Genomic DNA, 21,157 nt, shown 5'->3' with positions numbered 1-21,157 from the left:
TCACCAAATAATCCTGACACAAGCCCTTAGACCTCAAACACATTCTACTGTCCTATCGCTTACTTGAGAGTACTCCTTCCTCTACATTCCTCAAATAACACTCACCCCACCACACTAGCTTCTCTATTCTCGCACCAGTAACCTTCATTTGGGCTAAATCTTTTCAGCTCCTCCTGAGGAACACCATCATCCCCTCAGCCTGGTGCAAAACACAGATAAAGCCATCAATTAGGCTGGCAAATGTAGTGCCTATCAGTGTAATTAATCAGGCCTGATTAGGCTTATTAGCCCTTTATCAAAGGGAACACTGCCATTTCAAGGTGAGGGAGCACAGTGTTGCATATTTCTGCCTATATTTTCCTTCTTCTCTTTTACCTGGGTCGTTACACCCCTATGTGAAGATAAAACTTAAAATATGTTTTCAAAAGACTACTCTCTTAGCTTTTTTTTGTTTTTTGGTCTTTCACTGTACTCATTTTTTCGCTCAGTCAAAATTCTCATTACATAAAGTGAGTGGGCTGGAAAGGCCAGTCTAGAGCAGTGGTGACATTAAGTAGACAAACACATGGCAACGTTTCATCCAATGAAAGTCAGTGCAGGACACAGGTTTCTTCATTCAGCATTTAGCTATGTCACTGCAAGACATCAGTATGCAACTCACGTTTGAGTTTTGACCCACCAATTGCGAAAATCTGATCTACACTGACCTTTACTATGTTTGGGATACCAGCCATTTTCTACAACCACTATGGTACCTGTTCTTTAAGGGCAACAGGGTGAACAGAATCCAAAGTAGCTGACTTTGACAGGGACTTTTTTATTTCTAAGAGTTTTCTAAGTGTTGCTCTAGAGAACCACTTCTACCTTGTGCATTTAAGAATAGACAAAAACTAACAACCAAGGGAACGAGAAGAAAATTGCAAAATTTCTTTACAATGTGTTCTTTAAACACAAGCACAACTCCAAATATATGCTAAAGTTGCTCTCTGTCAGCTGGATGAGTGATTATGTAACTTCTTTAAATGGGATAACATCAGTGTTGCATTCACAGCCTTGCAACTTTTGCAGTACTCTTTACTAAACACGCACCTCAAGGCTCCTTAGATAGTACCTCTTCAACAGTGATCAAAGAACTGTTGCCACTAACACGAGAAAGTCTCCTCCTGTGGTATAAAATCTGGTGAGGTTGCAGGAATGGCAACCTTCAGAAACTCTGGCACGGTTTCTCATTCCAGGGAACTGCTTACGTGTCCTCTTCACCCATCTCTTGCTTTCACTGTACCTGACCTCTCTTCCAACTGTCCAACTGTTTTTCTATCCCCTGCCAAAGAGGGCCACAGTATCCAGAGCCAGCCTTAATTGAACCTGATTATCACCTTCACAACCTCTTCAGGTCTCTCACAGTATGTTGCTCTCCAGTCCAAAGAAATTCAAACTTCTTTTGTTTTGTTTTTGTTTTTTTTTTACATTTCTTTAATTCTTCATTTAATTAATTCAATTTTTTTTTGTTCATTTTTGGCCAAAATATTTATTCTTTTCAAATTACTCAACATGTCTAACAAGCACAAACAGGAGATGGTGTAATGGGTAAAATGGAGCAACTATAGAAAGACTTTTTCATGAGTATTGAGTTGGATGTTACAAGACTTGCTCATTAGTAAAAGAAATAACTTTTTAACTTATAAAGCAAATCAAAATTCTTTCCTCCTTGGCAGCAGAGAACCGAGATTTTACCTTTTACCTCAACCTAGAATTTTGACTGGCTGAAGCCGTAAGTAGGACACTTAAAAACTGGGATCTTAGTTTACCCAATATGTGCACACGCAGACTACAACACACATTTGAACACACTGTGACACATGGTACACAGAGGCTTAACCGACTGCACCTGCAGAAAAACAAGGTCCCATTGCGTCTTCACTCTGTTCTCGTTCTGCCATTGTCTTGTTAGTTTCTCTTCTAACATTCTCTGTCTCACTTCCTCTGTCTCACCCTCCCAACCTGATTTGTCCCTTTTCCTTTTCTGACTGAGCCTGTTTCCTTCTATCCATTGTTCACTGGCTGTATGCAGTCTTCCACAAGTTCCTCACCACCCTCTGTCTCACAATTGACTCTTATGTGCTCTCTTGTCTCCGTCTCAAGCTCCTTTCTATATGTTTGCCCTGCTCCCTCTTTCCTCCCTGCCTGTGTGATAGCAAAAAAACTCAAGATCCAAGACAGAAAACAATAGTAGCTAATGACTTGGAGAAACAATTTAAGTTGTGCAGATGTAAGTGTCGTGAAAAAAAAGATAAAGACAAGAGAAAACGCCACCAGAGGCATTAGCCGTTTAAAGCATAGGGAATATAAAATAAAGTAAAACAAGTAAAACAAACAATGGTTAATGAGTCTGCTAATAGACTTATTTAGATTCACAGCATGTGGGCTTTAATTTTGATTAAAAGTGCACCCATCAGCTTTTGAGTTTCAGTCGCGTGGGAGTGTATGTGGGTGTGTGAATAGAGGTAGGGGCAAACTATAGCGTGCATTTGTGCATCCGTGGATGCTCCCAGGCATCATTTGAGGCTGTGTGTGTGTGTACAAGATGGATGGAAATGTGTGTGTGTGAGCGTGTCCAAGTGTGGGTGTATGTGTTGAGTAAGTCAATTATGCCATTCCAGTATTACAGTGAAGGAGTGCCCAGTGCCACTAATGCAGTCCCTGATCATGGTGTTAACAACCTGATCTTTAACGCTGGAGTGCATTACGCTGAGAGATCGCACATGTACCATCAGCACCCACTCACTCAGTGTGGGACAGACATAGAGGGAGAGGATGAGGGGGGGTTAGTGGAAGTAAACACTGGAGCATATTTCAGCTGCCTGTTTAAAAGTATAAGCCAAAAGAATGGATACATTTAAGGTGTAATATGTTCCATTTGACATCAGACTGTCACTGCTGCATTGACGTCTCAACAGTATTCTCCAATAACACTCAGAAAATAAGTAAATTAGAAATTAAATGTGCTATAATTTTCTGCCACTAACTCTCAGGGACTTTCTATTGAATTTACACTCTTATTATTTTAGATCATTTCTTTTTATTTTGGACTCAATCAAAGTTAAAAAAAAAAAAAAAATACACAAAAAAAGCAAAGCAACCCATATCAGAGATGTGATTAAAAAGCAAAATTCAAAGGTATGTGCTATCATCAGGTCAAAAGTAAACTAACATAACTTTTATGTACAGCCAAGTTTTTGCTTTGACAAATGATGAAACTAATAGGTTTTTAAATCACCTTTATTTATCTTTCAAAATCCTCTTTTCTTTTATCAGGCTTTCCATTAAACTAGTGTCTTTGTTCTTGTGTGATATTATTTTCCTTCATATTCTTTTAAAGGTTCATTCTAATTGTTTTATACTTGAAGCGCTTTGAAATGGTCTGTTATATTTTAACATTTATGATAATTTGTTTTTGATTAATTCTTTTTATGTTCCTTTTAAAATTAAATTGTAGGTGTGTAACACCATTAAATGGCCTCAGTAGGAATTACGCTGTATAAAAAAAACCTGCTTCAGTGTTTCTGTGGACCTGCAGTTTACTGGTTTCTATAGACATGTCACAATCTTTTTGTGAGAGATAAGTGAGACTTGTGCAGGAAGGTATTACGGAGAGGAGCACATATAATGCTGTCTTTAAATACTACTATTTCCCTGTGATCACTGAGTTCAGTGGCTGTCTTTTCAAACTGCCACGCAATTGCACTGTGCACTGTTATTGATGTAAGGTGCTTATGTGTAATTTATTTACTGTATGCTCCTTCTTAAGCATTTGTGTAATTTTTAAAAATAAACAATTATCAAGAACCCCATTTACCTTATGGACCTTTGCGGTTTGGTATCCCACACGTAAACACCACTCATATGCAGTATGTAAGTGCATGATCCACATGAATATGCTCACATAAAAACAAAAACATCTACTTTTGATAAATACTTTTGTTGCAAAGAGCACAACAATGAGCCAAGAGCTTTAAGAGAGAGGGAGCGAGACAGAGAGGAGACAGTGTGTGTATGTGTGTGCGTTTGTGTTTTGGGAGGGGGGCTGTTTGAGTGTGACGCTCCACCCTCTGGTGTTCACTTTTAACTCTCGTCTCCACTTCAACTCTACCAACTCACCCACCTCCCTACTTTCTTTCTTCACGGTTGGGAAAGGGGAGGACGCCACAGCCTGAGTGTGAAAATGTGACTGGAAAACAACCAGGGGCCATGGATACAGGTAATCAGACAGTAAACAAGACAGCAAATGGAGAAAATAACTTGGAGGAAAGGCCAAGTACGGGTTCATATACTGTGTTTAAAATCCTTCTTCGTGCATCTTATGATTTGGGCTCACTCTTTCTGACAAGACATGAGTATAAATCTATAGCAGCCATGTGAGGTTGCAATGCTCATTACACACCTCAAAACACCTCTGCTGTGTGTGTGAACAAAATTATCTGCGTTATTAACTGTAATCAATGCATCATTGTATTCCTGTGATTAAAAATTATGCTTTACGATATTTAATTTTAGAGCAAAATTGTGGAAATGAACAGTCACACAAAGCAACATGTTGATAAAAACAAGTGAAATGCCATTTAAGCTTTATCCACCACATCTTGTGTTCTCTGTCCAGAGGAAATAAATAATTCATTTGATAACTGGGCACTTATTTCCCTAGACTCACGCTAGACTTGCTGGAATTGTGAACAGAGACTGCACTAAAAGTCACGTAAATCGTGTCAGGTAAGAGAGAATTGCTCTGCTCTTACCTGACTTTTCAGTTTTCTCTTCATAAGCTTCTGTGTAACACGGTAGTTTTTTTGATTTTTATCTGCACTGGGTTGCAACATAAGTCTTTGCTGACCTGGTTCAAATTGGTTAGTTTTCTGAAAAGTCCAGTGTTGGTAATTTTGGTCTCATTTCACATTGGTTAATCTAAACTAGCAAATAGCATCTAAGGTTGTGTGCAGAAATCGTATTTTTTCACCTTCCAAAGACTAATGATTTATTTTGGTTCTAATTCTTGCTTAATAAAATGATGTACTGCTGAAATAAAATCTAAGGTAGTGAGGACAATGTATGGGAATATTACTTTTTTATTCCTCGAGTCTTTCTTCTGAAACTCATTCATTCAAGCTTTTTAGAGGCTTCTCAAAGTCAGTGATTGTAGGTAGCACCCAGTCTGTGAGGAGAAACTTTCTGAACTCTTGTCTCTTGAAATTTTGCAAATAAAAGTTGCTTGAAATTCTTTGTGCCTAAAATTGGCAAGCAGGTGAGATGCATGTATATGGATAAGGAAGAAGCAGAGCATATACATGTAAGAGTGTGTGGTATATTTGTGCATTATATGTTGGGCAGTCAAGGCAACTCTTGAATAAATGGCTTAAATATCCTATCTTCGCATCACTGGCCATGCATGTGACAGGACAGTGAAGTAGAGGATACCCTGGGTGAGACACACTCACTCAGGCCAAATAATTTTTGCCAGTAATAAGACACAAAAATTGGCAAACCAACAAGCATGTGGCCACCTCTCTGCACTCTATGGTAATACCCTAGACAGGGGAGCATGAGAACAAAAAAAAAGATTAGGCATTTCTCTCCCACTGCTCCCACCAGACTGGGGCTACATTTTCAGTCAGCATCAGGCTTGGCAATTGGCTGTTTGTCTCCAACCTCCAAGGAAGGATTTCATTGGCTGCAGAGGGCATAGGAGACTGCTCTCTGCTTTCCTATTTACAGTACATGAGCATTGCGGGTAAAAGAGCGAGGGAGGAAAATCGCAGAAGATTACCGTGCCAATTTCACATGGAAGCAGAAGAGCTCTGGAAAGGATAGATAAGGAAATTCCTATCAAACCGCTGCCAGCCAAATATGTATCCAATAGCAAAAAAAAAAACCACACAAACATTTTATAATAAACCCCGAATAGTGATGGAGGAGGTTTCACCCTACAGCGTGGATGTGGTATTTTTAGCACAGCTGGTGATAATTACCATCTATTCACCATGTTCTGCAGTAAAAAAGCACTATTAGAAATGCCACCATCAGAGCAGGGCAGACACAAACACACCTACACAGGTGTACACATACGGCACCTGCAAAAATGTACATGCATATTCACAAACACGTAAACAGCAGCAAACAATGCTTCAGCAGTTTGTGATCACAACTAAAGAATGCTCAAACATTTAATTTTATGTTCGGGCAATTCAAAACACAATTAGCAATGAAAAATTAATGGCTGCAACATAATCTGCCAAGAGGTACTGAAGACCAGCTTAACTAAGGATGAATACCAATACACACATTCACATACACACAGAGATGCACACATATGCTAACACGGACACGCTGACATGGATGCAGAACAATAGCCAAGGACAATTTGTTATTATTACTGTCATAACTGAGCTGCTGAAGAAGGGATTCATTTGTGAGAGATGTCGGAACACGATGTGAAACCTCCCACATTTCAACACCATCTCGACAGTGACTATCAAGATTTTTAACACATTTTCAGAAAAATTAGATGCAAGTTGATCTGCAGTTCATTTATTTCTTGTTGATTTTACTTTCCATTGCTTAGGTTCAGCTTCACTTTACCTGTCGGTCAGTCAGAGCCAAAGCTGGACAAACTCTTCAGTGGATCAGCAGGGTGGTGTTAACAGCAGCACAGGCGGCCAAAATGAGGAGGAAGAGAGTGTTGATGAAGATGGAGGAAGAGTATGAGAGTGCACTAGAAGCATTTGTTTTGTAAAAATTAAAAAGCACGTGTTTCTCTTACCATTCTGTGCTGTTAATGGTGGCTGATAATTGGTTGAGGAATAATTCGCAGTGTGATGACAATGACAAAGGTAATGATGAGTTTACTATGCTGTCAAATGGTAAAACTGTGTTTATTATTATATTTTGTCATAGTATTACTCAAGGACCCACAATTAAGAAGGTATATGTTATGTGATGAGTGCTGAAATGAGCATGGCTTATGAAACCTATAAGCAATGGGCTCAGTGGTTTGATGTCCTAATTTTTGCTCTCTATACCCAACCCACTGACTATGTGTTGCACATCATCTTTAAAAAATAAGCTCTGTAATGAGGTAACACTGGATCATACACCAACTGCATCTGCCATTACGTTAATCTGATTAAAGTAGATGCTATTACTGTGGTCACACACCATGCCAAAATTCATCTGGCAGGTACATGTGATTGTCATTATCATGCTCATGTTTCTCCCCCTTTTCTTTCCCTTCCTCTTCCTATTTCTGTTTCCCTTCTTCTTCCTATTTCCCATTCCCACATTTGTGGCAAGCTACATCCGCAATACATGTGTGCACATAGTATATTCTTGTATAGGGGTATGTCGGCTTGATAACGGTCTCTCACTCTGTCCTAGACATTGCGAAACTCTACATTACACTATACAATATGATCTCTCTCAGCCATTATCAGCTCTATAGCTGTGTCATCAAAGCTGAAACAAAGGGACACTCACTTTGCTGGGCTCATATCGTCGCCGCCAAGTAATTACTGGCATAAAGCACCGCTGTGAGCCCACACGGTGTGGCTGCCCCTCAAGCAGCATATGAAAACACAAACACACGCAGACAATCGTCCACAAGTAACACATGTGCAAACACAGGTCCACAAGAACATGCAAAGCTGGCTTCAATGATAAATACTCAACAAATTGCAAATTCGTGCATCAGCAACAACACACACACACAAAAGTATGGTTAAAGCAAGATACATAAAAACACTGATGTATAAAACCTGTACAGGGAAGCATTTTTTATTTTTTTACTCAATATGCAGCTGGCAACAGGTAAAATCTCACATCTTGTTCAATTGTTCTGCTAACGGTCAGATGAAAAGGACTTACAGAAGTTGGAAACTGGCTGATGCACACACAGATGCACACACACAGATGCACACACACACACACACACACACACACACACACACACACACACACACACACACACACACACACACACACACACACACACACACACACACACACACAAGTAATTTTGCAATGAAATGTTGCAATTTTCTTTTCTGGCTGTTCTCTGGGTGTACCTGTCGATTCAGCTGGTGATACATATTTTCTAGGTTGGTGTTCAAACCCAGAGTGAACTTGTTGCAATCAGCTGTGGGTGATTTTGCAGGTGGAGCACCCACCATTGTCAGACAATAGAAAGTGAAGCTGACTTTTTACAGCTGAAAAAACCCCCCCACCTTTTTAAAAAATATAACACTGTATGACTGTGGGACATAATGGTCTAAATTTGGATCTCACATCTTTCAGTGTAAAACTGTGAGTCTTGACAGAAGCCACTGCTGATTCTTAGGAGCTTAAACTGTATGTTAAGTGCTGCTTTTGTTTTTTTTTGTTTGTTTGTTTTTTTTTTTTTAACGGTTCTAGTTATCTAATAAATATTATACCCCATCCAAACCAAATAGACCCACAAATTCCAGGTCATCTTTGAAGCATCTTTAAAGTGTTAGAGGCTAGAAATTTCCTTTAAAGCACAGGAGGTTGCAGAGCATGTGGAGAATCAAGCAGGTGACCAAAAAAAGAAGAAAGGGGAACTATGAGAGAAGGGTTCAGAGCTGGACAGCAGTCAGTGGTTAAATTTAGTAATTGATCCTCCTTAATGACCCATGACAGCAGAAAACCACAGGCGTTCACTGTAATGCCTTAAAGAGCTGACAGAGTAAACACATACTCACTGCCACAGGCACAGACAGAGGCACACATAACACACACCACAGACTTTAAAAGTAGTTTTAGCAGCAAAATTCTCCCAAGTCAGCTTAGCATCATATTTCCTCTCTAAAACTCAAGTTTCTGTTGTCGCTCCTCCTACTTTAATAAACTCTGTTCTGAGATGTGCATGATGCGCAGCAAACTCAGGCGAAAACATCACAAGTGCACGGAACAACACACATTCCTCTTTTCTCTCTCTCTCTCTCTCTCTCTCTCTCTCTCTCTCTCTCTCTCTCTCTCTCTCTCTGGGTCACACACACACACACGCAATACAAAGCTGCACTCTAAAAATTAAAGCTGCTCAAATGGATTTGAGGCAGAACCATGAGAGCAGAGGCTGGGTTTGGGGATGTGTATGCAGATATGATTAGCTGAATGCATTTGCCCAAGTCTGCAGAACTGAGGGTGGAACTCCAAGGGAATAGTTTAAAATGTGTTGGGTTTTTGAGTAGGACTATGACAGTGATATAATACCATAAATAATTCATGATTTATGTTTCAGACTAGAGAATTTGTTTGTCACAGAGTAAATTCTGGCATAAAAACATGAGGATTAATTGCTTCACCTCTGACAAAATAGATAAGAAGCTTCCCACATACAATTCAATCTCTAGTTAGTATTATTATACAACTGTTGTTACAATCACGATGCCTTAAATACGTGGGAGATTTACTTTGATAAGACTGAGGGTTTGGACTAAAATACCCCTCAAATATTAATCTCATCTGATGGGGGCAGAGTTGAGGTTTTTAACCTATCCTGAGTACTTAGGGTGAGGCTGGGGCTTACATCTCTAACATTTCTTTTTTTAAAATTTACAGTTAAGAGAAGAGTTACTTCATCATAATGGCAGGAAACCTATAGCAGAAGTGTACCAGCATCAGTGTGTAGCTATGAGAGAGCAAAAGAGAGAAAGGGGTAAAGTTATTATAACCGAATGATGGCACAGACTACACAACTTATACCCAGGAAAAAAAGAGGAATTTTCCTTGACGGTGTGTTGATGTTCAGTATAGGCAGTAGGTCAGTGTTTGAAAACAAAACAGAACATGACTTCACAGCACTGTAATCTGAAAGACTCACTCTTGTCAAAAGAAAAACCGTTGAAGCTCTACCTCTTCCACTTCTGCCTTTTACCACCAAAATAGAGGAAAAGTCTGAGTAAACACACCCTAACCCTAACACCAAGACCTAACATTTACTCTAGATTGGTTTTCACATTTTGCATACAAACAATCAATGATGTGCGAGCAGCAGGGTGGGTATGAAATTCACAATGACACGTTAGCTTATATATAGACATTTTCAAGGAAACCAGTAAACTTGCTGTTTAGGGGTAAATTTGTACGTGGTTTCTGTTCTCACATTTGTACCATTTAAATCCAGTGCTCTGACCACATTGCTAGATGATAATAGTTAAATATGCACTGTGACTTCACATTGTAATTCCTGCAGATTACAGCATAAAGACAACTGCATGATCTCTTCACGATATACGTGTTTGGAGGCACGTCTGCTCCTCTGAGGCTGTGAATAACCTGACAGTGTGACAGTGGCAGACTGAGACATATGCTGACAAAATGATTATAGAGAGAAGTGGACTAATACACTTTTAAAAGAGAAAAGACTGTTAAGCCCAGTCAAGTGAAACAGACTACAGAACAATATTTCTGATGTCTCTCCCCCGTCCCTCCTGTGTTGTGTTTACAGAGGCCCTTGTCATTCACTGGGCCTTTTTTTTCCCCACTGCGGATCAATCTCAGAAGCGCTGGCTTCTGTAGGATAAATTATTTCCATCCAGAATTAATTAATGGGCTTACAAGAACAGGGAATGAACATTTTGACTCTAATGGTGGCAGTGTGGTCAGAACACAGCCATCATTACAGTCAACACGTGTCTCCAACATCTATACTGTAGATGCAGGGGACACATATACACACACCTGTAGGTTTGGATCCTCCTCGTGCTGTAGATGGGCTTCCTCTGCCGCCTCCACCAGTCTCTACAGGAGGAGAGGAGAGATACAATAGTTTTAGAACAAAAGTGAATTGATGAGTGGGTCAAAAAATAATAGACAGAGAAACATTCATTTTGAAAGTAGCTTTACAACTGGCTTTAGAAGTACCCCTGAGCGCAAAACCAACACTACCACCCCTCAGGATGCACACAGACACACACATGACACATACAGACACAGATAGTGGACAGACATTAGGCCATCTTGTGAAAAGAGGCTATTTTCCTAAATGGTTCAGCAGTAAAGGTAATGACTGCCCCAGGTTCTTTGGACACTACCACAACAAACTCCATCATCAGTTCATGCTGTTTTACACATGCTCTCTCTCTCTCTCTCATGCACTCAACAACACGCATACACAAACACATGCGCACACACATGCACTCTATCATCACCCTCTTGCTGTTACCGTCTGCTGTGTGTGCCTGTAGGGCAGTGCGAGTATCTGTGTGCCTGCGATTCAACGCTATCCTCTCTCTCTCTCTGTGACTTTTTCGCTCTCTCTTATGAGAACAATCATCTTTTGAAAATAGCTTTTTTTGTGAAAAGCAGGCAACATGATGTCACTGTCATCGTTCTCCAATGAAAGACAATCATGGAGAACTTTAAGTTGCAGAGTCCCTTTTAAATTAAACTTCTCTTTGCTTCATGGCCCGCTTTCTTTGTGCAGTGGCAACCAGGGGAAATAAACATTACGGCATAATATGAATCAGTATCCAATACTGGCACCATTATGACAGAATATGGATGGTTAGGTTGAGAAGCACATGCCATTCCACAGACCGCGCATAAAGATGGGATTAGCGAGGTGTGACGTCACCCATTGTTTTCCACTGGAGCTGGTTTGAAGACCAGTTTGATTACTTTCATTATTCATCTAAAGTATGTGAATAATATTCTTTTAATTATTAATGCTTCACATGCCTTGTTTTGTCCAAATAATAGTCATAAACCCAGAGACACAGAGTTTATAATGGTATAAAACAGGGAAAAGCAATAAACCCTTTCTTCTAAGACGGAGCCAGTGAACGTTTGATATTTCTGCTTTATGAATCACTTGTTGATTCATTTTTGTTGCTCCTCTAATAGATTAATCATTTCAGCGCCAAGTGAATATACATGTGTATATGACAGTGTCATCAGAGTATGTGAGGTATGTGGTGATGGGTGAGGGGCTGATATGGTTTTTTGTATAGAGGGTATAGAGGAGGGGCCCTGATGTTGGTGATGATGGTTGAAAACATAACTGTGCCAGTTCCTCCTTCTTGTGGTCCCTTGCTGGGAACATTGCGAATTTGTGCTCAGTTACTAAGTCAAAGGTAATAATGGCTGGCATACAGCAGCATTTCAAACAGGCTGAAGGTGAAGGACTTGAAAGAAGCTTTTTGGGCCCGGAGTAACAGTGATGGGAGCTGTGGCTCTTTTTAAGTGAGCCAGAACATTTGGCTCAGCTCAGCAATAACAGGCAGCTCTTTCAGCTCCCAAACTCTCTTCATTTAGTACCACATCTGGCTTTTATTATTCAGCCAAATTTAGCAATGTTTTGAGGTATGATTGGTATGTGGGCACATATATCACTTCAATTAATCTATGTAATGAACTCATAATTTCCAGAATACCATTATAAAAAACATTAATATAAAAACATCAAACACTATTTTAGGTGTATTGAACATTCCACAAACAAGCATTTTGCTACAAATACGAAACACAGTGCTTTGTTTGCAAGTGTCGTTCATCTGGTTTTCTGCTGTTTGGGCACTCCTCAAGTCTCTGTAAACACCCCCTCAATCCCCACCAACCTTCCGTCGGTGCACGGAGTGCCCGTGGCCGAGCAGAGTGCCCGAAAACATCATCCTATTATTCTGATTTGTATGAATTAACAAAAAGAAAGAAAACGGCTCTCAAACAGCTCCCATCGTTCACATAAAAGATCCGGTTCATCGGACCAACTCGTTCGCAACTTATACATCACTACTGAGTAACAGCTTGACTGTCAGGGATCTCTCTCTCTCTCAAACACACACACTCACATACACAAGTACTTCTTTCTACTTCCAGCTGTGATGCACATGGTATGTTCTCATAGCAAGTCATTTCTCTCATTCACAGCTGGTCCTGGTGTCTATGAGTTTTGGTAATGCACTTCCATTTCGCATTTCCATTCAAATGGCTTTACTCATAAAACTACTGCAATCAGCCAGCTTATTTCAGCTGAGCCATGTGTGAGTGTGTGTGTGTGCATGTGTGTTGTGCTGCTGCTGTGTGTGGAGGCAGGCTGTTTTGGGAAGCGAACACTGTAATCTAGAGCCTGGCCAATCATTTTCTTCACCATAGCAACACACCTGGCCATTGCATATCGTTGCATATCATTCTGTGCTTGGATCCATTCAGCTATCGATTCATGTATACATTTGTTCTGCTTCCTTCCTGGTTTTTGACAGGCTGAGAGAGGAAAGCACAACAGTGAACACCTCTGTGTCCTCTTTGGCCAGGACTTCTTCAGATCTTTTTTTGAATCAAACAAGAAACTCTCATGCCAGTGTGAGAGCATGGGTGCTAGTGTGTGTGTGTGTATGTATGAGAGCATCCGGGCATTGAAAGGCACCACAAAACCTAGGGCAGGTGCATCTGCTGGAAATCCACAACAAAGCATGCTCTAGGAACAAACAAAGATAAGGACGGTGGAATAAAGGGAGGATGAGAAAGGAATGAGAGAATAACATTCTCTAAAGGTCTGAATGCTTAGCCCCACACTCCCAGCGAAATGTCAGACGCTGCCTGTGTAGCCGGTGTCGATAGAAATACACTTTCCAGCATTTGTGAGTGGGTGATGGTGTGCGTTTGTGTGCATGAGTGAGTGTTAATGTTTTTCTCAGCTGACACGTGTTAAGATATTAGCCCTCTGACCTGTTGCGTCTTGCAGTCGCTTTTGCAAATGTCAATCACCGAATGTGAGAGTGTGCAAGTATATTAGTGTGAGTGTGATGAAATCTGACTGAATCTAAGTACAGACAAAAAAATGTGTCACAGTGGCTCAAAATTAAGCCTATTAATGTGTCACGCTGTACACACACACACAAAATAACACAAAACAGCTGGCTATAAGTATTGCACAGCATTACATCATCTCATGGAACACATTCATAGATACATGGCCGACGATAATTTCATCCCTGGTGCACTCCAATGAACATTTAAACACTTGATTCCCACCTGCTGATAATCTATTCTGGCATATTATTCATGCAGTGTAGCTTACCATGCAGGAAGATGGGAGTTAAAGCTCTGGGGCAAAAATAACTTACATAGTAGCAGGGAGTTTTTCAATTGGAAAAACCGATTAGAGATAAGTAGGTACTACTCACTCCTTTGAATGTCAATTCCACCGTATCACCAGGACGAACATTCCAGGTGGTGTGTTAGTCTTTGTGTGTACGTTGTGTTGCTGTGGGGCATACGCGAGAGTGCACGCTCTCCGTCTGAACGCGTTTGTGTGTGTGTGTCTCGCATATATTCAAATGAGCTTGCCACATCTTTTTGTCAATAGGTGGTCCCGCCAAAGTGTACGACGCAGTTTAAAAAGAGAGAGGAAATGACTTTTCTTCTCAAGTCGTTCTGTCGAGGCTCGGGCTCGGTGCGAGATGACAGCAATAATTAAACTGACACAGTCAGAGAGGCAGGCCCTGTTGTCTCCCTGAAAACACACATACACACACTCGTACACCAAATGTACACATTCACAAGCCTTCACTGTAGCTGACAGGGTAAAAGCTTGAACACACAGAGCTAACAAGACTTGCTGTGGTAACTGAATTAGATTTGTTAGCGCTAGAAGAAGAGTCTGGCATCTCTACCTGATTACAGGCCCCTGATGTGTTTCTGCTGGCCTCTGTCTTCACTACAGAGCTTTGATTCTCAACACAAACCTGATTAGACCCGACCCAATTGCTCTGGTCCAGGTCAGGCTTCATTTTCTTTTAATTCCCTTCAGGCTCATTTCATGTCGATTTGTTCTTAGCCTGAATCAAACCACAAGAAACAGTGTGTTGCATTAACAAGTTCACATTCAGCTTTGCCAGCACTTTCTATGATACTTTGGAGCTGTCAGGTTGGCTGAGGTTATGCATATTAAAACAGAAAATGATGACTATGAAGAAGAAGTAGAATTGAGGTTAATTTATTTTGACCTAACAGAAGGAAAATTCTAAGTTATGAAAAAAAAATTATTGATATTTATGTCATAATGTATGGACCCAACTTTTTTAAGCCGGAAAAAAAATCTTACCTCCTTCCCGCTCCCCCTGTTTTCCCAGTGTAAGCTGAGGTAATGTTGTCCCCTTCAATTAAAAACAATTTCTGTTCCCATTTCATCATTTTTCATCCCGCCCCCTTTCACTCGCCCAGTCCATTTCTCTGACATTTGCACTCATCTACCCCCTTTCATTATCCGACATCCTGTGATTATGATTTGCCTGACAAAGGATTCAGCTTGTTTACGCTTTCAAAAGTTCATAAACGATCCCCCTCATTTAGCTGTCAACTTGATTGGCCCATTGTTCTTGCGCGGTACTTGCTGTGAGGTAGGCTTCCTGATGGTTGGAGCTGCTGACCTTAACAAAAGCCTATCCATTATGAATGTAACACTAAAACTGTGAAAGTTAGCGAAGGCTGTCGTATATAGCTGAGCTGTGCTAACAAATGTTGCCAGAGAAGCAGAGGAGGGGTGGACGGAGGTCACATACATTATTGACTGATAGCGGAAGTCTTGGACTTTTTTTCTGAGCAGTACATTAAGCCCTGCCTCGGCACATTCCCTCCACCAAGAGGAAGGGAGGGCAGTGGCCTAAATCTGAATGTTCTCCCGAGGTAGCCAGGAACAAGACCACAGTCAACTTCAGTTCTAAATAGACTCACAGAAAAAAACATTCCCAGAGGTGCTGTGTGCTGTTGGTTCAGCATGCATTTGTACTTTGGGTTCAAATTTAACTTTTCTTTCCTCCCTGTAACCATCTTTTGGGGTTAGAATTTGTTCAAGAGATCAGAGCATTTTACCTTGAGAGTAGCAGAATTGCTATTTAATACTCAAATGTGCTAACAGCAACAAAAATTAATCAATATCAGCCACATTTATAAGCCTGGTCTGCACGTGTAGATAATAAGTTTGACACTCTCATTTACAACCAATTATTTTATTATTTTTCTTTTTTTTATATCTATCTGTACAACCTTAAACAAATAAAGTAGAGTAACTTAATAACTTGTCATGATTCTGCTTAGCCGGATGTATAGCTTTTCCTCGACCTTAAGAGGAAATGCTAACTAAGCCTTGGCCTGCTGGATTAGGGCAGGTCTGACGGGTCTTGGTTCTGCCAGAGGCCTGATCCATCAAGGCCTCAGCTGGGCTGAGCTAGACTGGCTTGGGTCAGCCCATCAATAGCATTGGGGACTGCAATTAATAATGTCAAACCAGCCCAGGAAGAGTTGCAGCATCAACAAAATGGAAAAGTGCCCTGTGACACTTTGCTTCCTCTGTTTTGCACATTTAGATTGGGTACAAGCCAAGTAGGCAGAGCATGGTGGAGAGACAGATACAAAGGGAAAGTGAAAGAGAGAGGGAGGAGAGTGGTGTTCTTTGAAACATCAGATCCCAATAATCAATACTTGACAAGTTCTCAGCATTTCTGCTGACTGAAAGGGAATCTGAAGTGCTTGAACCCAGCTCCACCATCCTTCTTATATTTCCTCTTTCTTCACACTTTCTTCACTTTCATTTCATGCTCAGATTGAACTCTTGACTCGTCTTTTTTTTTCTTGACATTTACCTTTCCCATCCTTCCAGCCTACAGCCTCATTTCATCATCCTAGAAAACAATCCCAATCTCTTTCACTTTGATGATTTGGTGACAGCAAAACAACCACAGAGAAGAAGAAGGAAGAGAGGGCCGCAGTCCTGACATCTCCTGGCTGGCTCTGCCTTGTCATTAGTAGCCATCATTCTCAACACACACTCACACACACACACACACACAGATGTGACAATGATCTGAGACTGAAGACAGCTAATGAAATGAGGGAAATGAGGGGAGCAGTGCTGTGAGCTCAGCGTGACAATGTGGTGTGCCAGGGAGGAGGTCAGACAGGAGGAAAGGACAAGACTGCAGGGCTGGACAACACCATTATAATCCCTATCAGAACTGTGTACCAACTAATAAGATAAAATCTTGCATAAGCAAGTTTAGCTCTCATACACTGTGTCTGCAATTAAAAACAAAACAAAAAACTACATATTTGTTGTGCCTTTTTTCCTAATATCAGACAAATTTGGGAAAAAAAATGAAAAACTTATCACAAACAACATTAAGTGTGCTTCTCTCCACTTGTTTTTAATGGGAAGTTTTCAATGTCCACATGAAAAAGAAAAAAAAAAGCCTGGGTGGAAATATCACAGATATGGTTGGCAAGACGCTCCTGTCCCATGTGGACTTGCCGGGAGTTCCTCTCCCTTGTGACTCTGTGTGTGTGCATGTGCAGTGCAGGGAAGCAGTCACAGCACGTTTTTCATTGCATTGTAATGTACAGCTTCTCACGCATATGACCTTGAAAGGTGCAGTGGAAACTGGCTTAGGCAGGCTGTAACATTCCTCATATTAATGCATTAAAACGTATAAATGCAATATTACCATCACATTTTCTGAATAGTTTGGCTGCCGCTCTTTCAATGACATCCCTTTTTTGCGTCCTCTTCCTCTGCTACTAAATGTTTGTGTTGATGGCCACAACTCCTAGGACTCACATGACAGCAGTGGATAGAAATGCGCATTAATTTGAATTTTGTTTTGCTGATTTTCTGGAAATTAAAATATGCAATTCATTTGGACGGATATTTGGCTATTTAGTGGCTCTCTGACATTACACTTAAAGGAAAATTATGGACAAGTTGGTTTGTTGCTCTGTCAGACTTATTTTTAGGAATGCCTTAAAATTCTCAGCAATTAAACTGCTGGTATTATGTTACCATTACACAGAGAAATTGCAGCCAAAACTACGAAAATAAGACAGAAGTTGTAATAAATGAGCATTTCCCTTTAAATGTTGACGCTTTTCAGCTAATAAGAGGAAACACATCTTTATTCAAATCATCTGCTGCAGACGACAAGTTATGCCACATTGTTGAAATGCTAAATTTGTGTTTGTAATTCACTGTGCATGTCAGCAAATGAAAATTAAAGTTCACAGGAGCTTTTGCTGGCAGCAAAATTTCATTAAAAGTCCTGTGTGTGCCTTTTATTTTTAACATACACCCACACAGACCTCCTCTGCTCTACACTGGTAATCATGTTGAGGACTACAGAGGCATAGCTGCCACAGGTAAATGATATCAGCAGGTACAGAGCAGAGACCGAATGCCATTACAGGAGAAACAGCCCTAGCAGCAAGGCATCCACTCTGCTTTGAAGTGCATTTGTCACATGAAACACAGCCGTGCTTGACTTCAAAGAGGGCATTACAATAGTTCCACGCCTTTCAACTTTGATAACAACATGTTCACTGTTTCTTTAACTGTCTGCTGTTGCTGCCATTTCCAGCCAGCAGACAGGCTTTTTCAGGAGAGGAGAGGAGCTGCTGTCTGCTAAACAATGATAATATCCCACTGACTCAGGAACTGATGAAAGTAATAGTAATTAAAAAGTAACAATAGCGAGCTAAGATGTTTGCTGAGCCCAGGAATAAACATAAATACACACATATGCCTATGGATTTACGTGACACGCACAAAGCTACACACAAGGACACAATGTCCTTTGCAAACACATGTTTACTTTCAAATGCTATGTGATTGGCCTTTTTAATCTTATCTACAGTGGAGCTGCAATTTAATTGGTGAAGCAACTGAAAAACACAACAGCTGAAAGTTTTATTTTCTATGAGACTGTGAGGAGGCTGTGCTTGCCATAATAATGTGGAGATGATAAGGGAAAGAGAATAGAGACATGAACACAATCACACACCAATTTTAAAAGCAATTACACACACACACACACACACAAGCTTTTTTCTCATATGAAGTCCGGACACAGTCCGGAGAATCAAGTTTGGACACTTTCTCTCACCCTTACGTGAGGGGTGGCACCTGGGCAGAGCTTGCAGGAGGCACGATAGAAAGCTCATCAACACACCCACTCGCTCTGTGAATTCTCTGGACAATGACCTGCTATATTCACACATCAGCTAAATGTATGTTTAATGTAAAGTCCTACCAATTCAGATCTTTGCACTCTCACATACTCCTGGGTAATATCTACATCAGTGTTGCAGCGCATGAGTGAAATAGCTATACATACACTTTGTCACTCTTTCTTGTCTTATATGAATTAAGCTTACAAATATGTTTCTCTGGCATCTTCCTTTCTCCAAATCAAAAGCATTATCTTAACACACAAGAATGAAAGCACAGACCTTTTCTCCCCTAAACACACTTAAGAAGAATGCCATCAGCAACCCTACACACACTTTAACAGGTGCATCCTTTTACAGCAGCAGAGGCTGCTGTCTCTCAGCAGGTGGCGGGGAGCGATAAAGAGGGGGAATCGATGTGGAGACGGGGAGATAAAACCACGTTGACGGACAGGGGAGAGCGCCTGCACGGAAATTGAATCGCTGGAGCGCCACATATACTTCAGCAAAAAGAAAAGAAATGGGAAGAGATGGAGTACAGAGAGCAGAGACAAAAAAAAGGAGAAAGGGATGCTTAAGGACAGCTGTAGGAGTGCATGCTGGGCCAGACAGAACAGAGTTTTGGTAATAAAAGATCAGAGAAACATGACAAAGATGGAGGAAAGGAGGGAAAAGGACTCATGGACACTGCCACTATATGTTTGTGACTAATGATTCATCACAAGGCTAACTGTCAGCAATGAAAATGAGAAGGGTGGAGGGGGACTGATAGCAGCTGACAAGATTTAAATATTCCATGGATGTGTGCATGGCGCCTTTTTTTCCCCTACTTCTCCACTTTCTTCAGATTTCTTTCCTATAACATTTATTCTTTCTCTTCCTCCCACGACTTTCATCTGCCTTTGTGAAAGTGCAATTTCGCGACCCCAGTGACCAGGATTCCTTCTCAACTTCACATCAACCCCCATAACTTTTTATTCCACACACACAAGTGCACACAACCCCCTGAGATGTACAATTATCAGGCATCCAGCATCCGGGCAGGCAGCTTTAGAGAAGCCATTAGCTAACCGAGCCCTCATGTCTCCAGGGGTTTAACGCACTCTCAAGGAGATGGCACACACAGACAACTATGTAACTAGACTCAACACGTCTAATCCCCTAGCTCAATGAAAATTACTGTCGTCAACAAGTAAGTTTATAAGACAGTTAAAATGGGTTGATAATGAAAAAAATGATGGTTATATAAATTAAATACAGTTAATACCGGTTTGGGAAGCATGTAGCGTTAGTTTAATCACAAAACAATGCTCATTATTATTAGAATGCCGATTAAGTCCTCGATTTTCTATTAGAGGAGTTAATAACATAACCAGTAACAATATTCAATTAGAACCTTGCTTTCATGCCAAGAATCATTGTATAAGAGAAGGAGTCATATTTTTTAAATGCCAAATGCCTATATTTTTTATATTCCCTATTAGCATGAAATACTTGTCTAAGTGCTCAGTAAAGACTGTTATGCATGTGGATGGGCAGAAATGCAAAGTGAATGTAACGCTGTGAAACAGGCATGATCATGCAATCCGAGAGGGCGAAGGCATCATACATAAGAATAATAACACAGGCACAAGCAAAGCTAAAGCACGGAAATGGTTTGTCACTATCTGTGCCCCTCTCTCTCCCTCCCTCGCTTCCCTTTCAGCTTGTATCCTTGGACCAGATCCTCAGAGAGAAATCCAATTTCTGTGAACAGCACCATGTTGTCCTGATAGGATCTATCACCTGGAGCTAGAACTGCAGCCAGAGAGGCAGTGCACCGTGGACACATCCTGAACTGCACCTGTTACAACACTGACAAACACACACACATAACCCGCAGACATGCTCACACACAGATATGGATAAGTAAATGAAGCATTCAGATTGTTTAAGAAAAGTAAATATAACACAATATAAAAATGCGCCAAAACTAGTGAGAGCCATGCATGCAAAATCTGGTTTTAATATGAACATTAGTTTCTGAGTCTGCCTGAAAGTAAACACAGAAAGTTGCTCCCTCAGAGCGCTATTATGCTAACAGAGGAATGTACATCCGGGTCAACTTCCCAGCCGATCCGATCATTCTGCGTATTCATCCATGCAAGCCAGTTTGCTT

At 40.7% G+C, this 21,157-nt stretch overlaps 1 protein-coding gene across 1 annotated transcript in view; it reads right to left on the bottom strand.

Moving 5' to 3' along the window:
• cacna2d3a (calcium channel, voltage-dependent, alpha 2/delta subunit 3a) overlaps nucleotides 1-21,157 on the bottom strand; it is a 108,875-nt gene that overhangs the window by 64,462 nt on the left and 23,256 nt on the right. Inside the window, exon 4 of the mRNA XM_041060289.1 lies at nucleotides 10,747-10,806. Coding sequence (XP_040916223.1) covers nucleotides 10,747-10,806 — 60 coding nt within the window. The remainder of the gene's footprint in view (nucleotides 1-10,746; nucleotides 10,807-21,157) is intronic.

The sequence above is a fragment of the Toxotes jaculatrix genome, chromosome 2 (assembly GCF_017976425.1).
Source record: "Toxotes jaculatrix isolate fToxJac2 chromosome 2, fToxJac2.pri, whole genome shotgun sequence".
Classification (NCBI taxonomy): Eukaryota; Metazoa; Chordata; class Actinopteri; family Toxotidae; genus Toxotes; species Toxotes jaculatrix.
Note: the sequence above shows the minus strand (reverse complement) of the source record. Positions and strands in the feature narration are given on the sequence as shown.